Raw genomic sequence first — 6,143 nt, 5'->3', positions numbered from 1 at the left:
CAGTGAGCCAACCGGTCATCCCTATTTGGGATCCGAACCTGGGGCCTTGGTGTTATCAGCACCACACTCTCCCGAGTGAGCCACAGGCCGGCCCTCTCCCTAGAGCTTTGAATGACGCAGCTGAGCCGGAGCTCCCGGGGCCAGTGCCCTGGGTAGAGGTGTGGAGAGGGAAGCCCAGGGGTCTCTTCCTCGCTTCCCTCATTGGCACCCAGTTCCAGGAGGGTGGGCTGTGGGTCTCACCTTGTGGTGGTCCCTCTCTGACCATCCCCCTCTGCTCTAACACTAAATTCTCCAACCAGGTCACTGTGGTTGCCCGGCAGCGGGGTGACCAGCTAGTCCCGTATTCAACCAAGTCTGGGGACACCTTGCTGATCCTGCACCATGGGGACCTCTCAGCAGAGGTGAGCTGCTGCCACCTGTGTGATGAAGGGCAGATGTGTCCTTCCCTCTTTTCTTCCAATGGCTATTTAATAAGCCCCCACAACTAGAGGTCATAGCCAGTGCAATGAGGCAAAAAAAGACATAGAAGAAATAATAACCTCCCTCTGTGTGCAGGACTGTGTGGGGCACTGAGGACTGAGCAGTGAGCAGAAGAGACTCTGCCCTCATAGGCTTCCAGTCGTGGAGGGAAAGGGGTTAACCCAAAAGACTAGGAAGTAATAACAAGTCATGCCGAGTGTTACGAAGGGAGAACAGATGCTCTGAGATAGCAGGAAGTCAGTTTCTACGATGGTCAAGCAAGGCCATCTGGCGAGTGACACTTTTGCTAAGACCCAAATGAAGAGAAGGGGTCAACCCTGGAGGAATCCGGGGTCATTCAGTAGTTCAGGCAAGAATTGCCTAGTGCAGGCAGAGCAAGACTCACCTCGTCGGGGGTGCTAGGAGAGCCATGTGGCCACAGCCCAGAGGGCAGGGGGAGGGCGTGGGGGACAGAGGCCATGCTGGGAGGCGCAATCCTTGAGGAGTATCAGAAGGGCAGTGAAGGCTTCTGAGCTGGAAATGCCCAGGACCGGCTGAGTGAGGGTGAGCACCCCTCAGAGGGCCCTGGAGCTGTCTGGGCATCTCTTTGCCCAATAAGAAGGGATGCAAACATGTACTGATGAATTCAATTCTGTGCCTTAAAAGGTGGCCTCTCCTCTAAGCAGGAAATCCTTAAACAGAAAAAATATCATTTGTATTTTCTCTGTTGTTGATAAACACAATGTATCACTTGTGGGATATTCTGTGCTTGCCTTTAACGGGATGGTGGATATTTCATCAAGAAGGGCCAGAAAGAGTCAATGCAGTGAGCAGGTGTCAGGGACTAGCTGTGGCCCTTTCATTCCTCAGTCTGTCCTGTCAGCCTCCCGGCCTCTGGTGCTGCCTGAGCCTTGCCCACTCCTTGTACCTAGACGAGACTAGGGTGTGGTCGGGCTGTGGCCCCAAAGCCCAGTTACCAACCTCAGGGAGGGGCTGCCACCTCCCAGCCCAGTGGGCCATGAGTCACTCTTTCCACTGGCAGCTCTGAGGGCCCTCTAGGGAATTTGTAAAATTAAGAGGCCCTGTCCAGATCTTGCTCTCTTTCCCGGGCTCTTGCCCAGCCCCAGCTTCCAGCCTTCTGCAGGCAGAGGCTCAGGTCTCAGAGCTGCCCCCCAGAGGGGAGTAGGGGGCTTGTGGCTTAGATAACTCCCTGGGAGGGAAGGCTCTGACAGTGTAGATGGGCAGGTGGCCTCCTCACCCCTGGGCTTCTCGCTGCTTAGCAATACCAGGTCCCTGACTGCCCCTTACCCCACTCAGCTAGCTACTCCCAACCTCATACCCACAAGGTCTGGGATCCCTGCCAAGTGGGAGAAAAAGCCCTGAGCCAAGGAAGCAGCCCAGGGTACTGAGAAGAAACCCTGGGCCCAAAAGTCAGGATGTCCGGATCACAGCCCAGGACAGAAGCTAGCGGTGCGGTGACCCCAGCGCGGACACTGCATGCGGCTCTGCCTCCCACCTGCTCTGGAACCATGAGCTCTGGTGTTTTGTCCTCTGAACCTGTTTCCTCATCTGTAAAATAGAAATTTTTAAAAAGTATTAGTATTATTATCATCGTTATCCCTACCTTATTTGATTGTTATGAGGATTATTCATTCATTCATTTATTAAAAAAGTTTTTATTGAGCACCAGGGACATCACACACATGGTCTTTGCCCTTGGGGACTTATAGTTTAGTTAACTGCTTGGGGTGAGACCCTGGGCACATGACTTATCCTCGCAGAACCTCAGTTTCCTTGTCTGTAAAATGGGGATAAATGTTCCTACCTTATTGAGTTATTTTGAGGATTAAATAAGAAAATCTTGTAAAATACTAAGGACAGAGGCAGATAAGTAGTAAGCAATAAATGTTATTTATTATTATTGTTTTTGTTATAGATTATGACACGGGGGCCTGATTTAGATCGGGGGTCAGGGACAGCTCTCTGGAGAAACAGCATTTAAGCCAAGACTGGAAGAATGTGCAGGTGCTGGCCAGGCATGACTGTGAGCAAGTGCACCTTAGGCAGAGCAGACCACACATGCAAAGGCCCAGGGGTGAGAGGGTACTTGACCTGGTCTTGGCCAGGCACCAGGGTCAGAGCAGGTAACAGGGCCTTGGCAGGTTGCTGTGTGGAGATCATGGTGGGGTTGCTGGGAGCAGGGAGGTCAGTGATGGGGCGGCTCCTGCAGTGGTCCACTTGAGGGATGATGGTGGCATGGTTTAGGGGTGACAGTGGTGGGAGACTTGGGGAAATGTGGACATAGAGTTGGAGCGAACAGGACTTCCCGATGCACTGGATGGGGAGGAGCAAGGCAAGCCTGCCCCCAGGCTTCGTCGTGTGCAGGCAGGTGGGAAGTTGTGTCATTTGCTGAGACAGAGAAGCTGGATTAAGCAGCAGATTGTGGAGGCTCCAATGTCTGCTGCATGTGCAAGGGTGGCAAGTGGAAATGGTAGGCAGGCGGTGGTTGTGTCATTTGCTGAGACAGAGAAGCTGGATTAAGCAGCAGATCGTGGAGGCTCCAATGTCTGCTGCATGTGCAAGGGTGGCAAGTGGAAATGGTAGGCAGGCGGTGGGAGCCATGGGGCTGGGATGGCCGGAAGAGGCACCAGAGCTGCAGCTTTAAATTTGAGGATCATGGACATAAGGGGGCCAAGGAGACGGATGGGATGTCCTGGGAGAGAATATGGACTGAAGCAGCTGAAGAATTCAACATTTAGAGGACAGGAAGAGGGGCAGGGACAGCAATGGAGACTGAGAAGGAGGGTGAGGTGTCCCGGAGCCATGAGAGGAGCGTGTGAGGTTGAGCAGATCCTGTATACAGTGCATGTGGCACAGTGCCACAGGCACACTTGGGCGAGCCACTGTTCACGGCTGGTAGAAAGTGACCCCAGAAATTTCCCACTGCAGTGTGGAGGAGGTGAGGCCGTGGGCTGAGGACTCTAGAATGAGGTGGGCTCTGATCTGAGGAGGGCACATGCTTTCCACAATGTTTTCTTATGCCTCATTCTGTGCTCTGCCAGGTGGGCAGAGGAACTTAGATTTGGGTGGGAAGTTTACCCCTATCTCCCTCTGGTCTGTTTGGAATGGGCACCTACCCTGCCAACTAAGTGTCCCCCTCAGAGTCCTGACATCTACCCCGCTTGTCCTGCAGGAGGTGTTTCGCAGAGAACAAAAGAGCAACTCCATGAAGACCTGGGGCCTGCGGGCTGCCGGCTGGATGGCCATGTTTATGGGCCTCAACCTCATGACGCGGATCCTCTATACCCTGGGTAGGTGTAGAGATGAGGGTGTGGGGGGAGATCCTGCCTTCCCTCTTTTGGCCCCCCATGCATCTGTGTTGTCAGCCTTCCCATCCGATTGGGTCTCCTTGGGGCAGAGACCGGGCTTTGGTACCTGTATCCCCACTCTAGCTTTGGGATGAATGAGCAGAGGAAGGTGGGTGCTTCCAGGGTGGGGTACATGGGGCCAGCTCCCAAGAGGTGAGTCTGGTGTCTGGGATCTGAAGGTCTGGTCCCGCTCCATCCGTCTGGCCCCTGGCTCCCTCGTTCCCTTGTGCCTTGGCCACAGTTAAATAGCCATGGGAAGGAGGCTGGCCGGCCTTGGCAGTGAGCCAGGCCTGCGGCTGAAGTCTATTACATCAGGGCTCTGTGTGCTTGGGCCGCCCCTGTCCCGCCTTAACCTGTCACCTTACACGGACCTTGCAGATCTTCGTGAAATGTTTGGACACTAGGAAACGCTGAGAACCTGTCATGCTTCCTTCCTGTGCCAAAACCTGGGCTGCACTGGGGCAGCCAGCAAGTCTGGAGCACAGGGAGAGTTCGCAGGCCTGCACACTCAGCTTGAGTTGGCACCAGCGAGCCTAGTAGGGGCCCAAGTGAACTCTGCTTGGTACAGGATTTGAGTGCCCAGGTGACTGAGTACATGCCGGACCTGGATTATTGGTCCAGGAGGATGGTGTTTCTCAGGATTTTCCATCTAAGACTTTCCCCCAGTGTGTGTCCTTCTCCAGTTAGATGATTCTGCCCAGCTGCCTCTGGGCACCAACAGAATCCTCTCCTCCACTTACCACTTACCAGTTGGGGAAAGGTCTGACTGTAGCGCATCCCAGACTGTCACTGCTGGGAGGGTTACCTCCTCGTCAACAGATGGAAGACAGGCCCAGGGAAGGGAAGGTCACTTTTTCTGAGGCTTTTAGAATAGCTGAATTGTGCTTAGAAGGACCAGCCACATCTTGGGCACATGAGGGAGAGATCAGAATTTAAGCAGAATCCCCCGTTCTGGCTGTGTGACCTTGGACAGGCCAGTTCCCCCTGGAGCCTCAGTCCCCCCATCATCTGTCTCAGAGCGCCCTTCTCTGGATCTGTCTGCTACTGATTTTTACACATGTGGAATGTGGATGGCTTAGCATGGAGGGCTCCCTGGTGTGGTGGGATGAGTCAGGAGCTACAGCCTGGGAGCACGCCCTTGCTCTTCCACTCTCATGGTGTTTAGCCCAGGCAGTGACCAGGACAGACAAGGCCTTCATCCTCTCACGGCTTAGAATAGTGCCTTAGAGCTCAGGCCCTGTGCACAGACAGTCTGGAGCACAAATCCTGATTCTGGCACTTTCTAGCAGTAAGATTTGGGGCAAGTTTTTAACTCTTGAGTCTCCGTGACCTTGTGGATAAAATGGGGTTAAGAACAATATGTACCTTACAGGGTTGGCACAAGGGTTTCATGAGAAGGTACACACAGTGCCTGACACATAGGCAATGCTCAGAAACATGAACTCTGCTTATTGTGAAGGCTAAGTAGGGATGCTGCATGGGAACAGCCGAGATGAGGCCACCATGACGTGGCCTGCAGGGCGTCCTGTAGTCATGGCGGGTCACCAGGGCTTGCTCTGCAAACCCAATGGTACCAGACCACTGGGGCTTCCTGGGAGCTGAATGCAGAGTTCGATGGTGGACATCAACTATGAAATGCCAACTTAGAGAGGCTGGACAGGCCAAAGAGCAGAGGAATTCCCAGTGAGTTGAGCTGGATCCTGGACTTGATCCTATTGGGCCAATAGCCTGTGAAATCCTGAGGCAGAGGCCAACACTTTGGCTAATTTATTTCCCTCAGCCTCTGCACAGAGCGGGACACACAGGTAATTGGTAACATCCTGCTGCATGAATGAACAAACACCTCTAGGAATGGCCAAGAGGCCCAAATAGGCACCCACAAGAGACTCCACTCAGCCTCTCTGATGAGCATGGAGGAAACAAGGTATTTGCCAAGATTACAGGCAAACATCTTTACACTGGTCTCAGACTAACATCAACATGTAGTTTTTTTATTTGTTTTTATTATTATTATTATTTTACATTCTAGGATGTTGTTGCGGAGCAGTTGGGAGGGAGAGGGGAAAGGGGAAGGAAATGGGATGGAAGAAGGAGGGAGGAGGAGGGATGGGATTGAGGTCTGTGGCACCCCCCACATTCCCACAGAAGAGACCAGGGGGCTTCCAGCAGTGGCTTCGTCACTGTGGGGCTGGGTGCAGATGTCAGGGGTGTGTGGCAAAAGCCCTCACCCCTCACCACCCCAGCTTGGGAACCTGGAGCCCTTCTTGCTGTGGCTCGGTGGTTGTTGCTGGGCTAGTTGCACATGTGGGGGGGGGG

General features: G+C 53.6%; 1 protein-coding gene across 1 annotated transcript in view; it reads left to right on the top strand.

The window, feature by feature from the left end:
• Positions 1-6,143, top strand: part of TMEM43 (transmembrane protein 43) — a 21,763-nt gene that overhangs the window by 12,372 nt on the left and 3,248 nt on the right. The window contains exons 10-11 of the mRNA XM_008589205.1: positions 300-401; positions 3,653-3,770. Of these exons, the coding sequence (XP_008587427.1) occupies positions 300-401; positions 3,653-3,770 (220 nt within the window). The remainder of the gene's footprint in view (positions 1-299; positions 402-3,652; positions 3,771-6,143) is intronic.

This window comes from Galeopterus variegatus, unplaced genomic scaffold (genome assembly GCF_000696425.1).
Source record: "Galeopterus variegatus unplaced genomic scaffold, G_variegatus-3.0.2 Scaffold5295, whole genome shotgun sequence".
NCBI lineage: Eukaryota > Metazoa > Chordata > Mammalia > Dermoptera > Cynocephalidae > Galeopterus > Galeopterus variegatus.
Note: the sequence above shows the minus strand (reverse complement) of the source record. Positions and strands in the feature narration are given on the sequence as shown.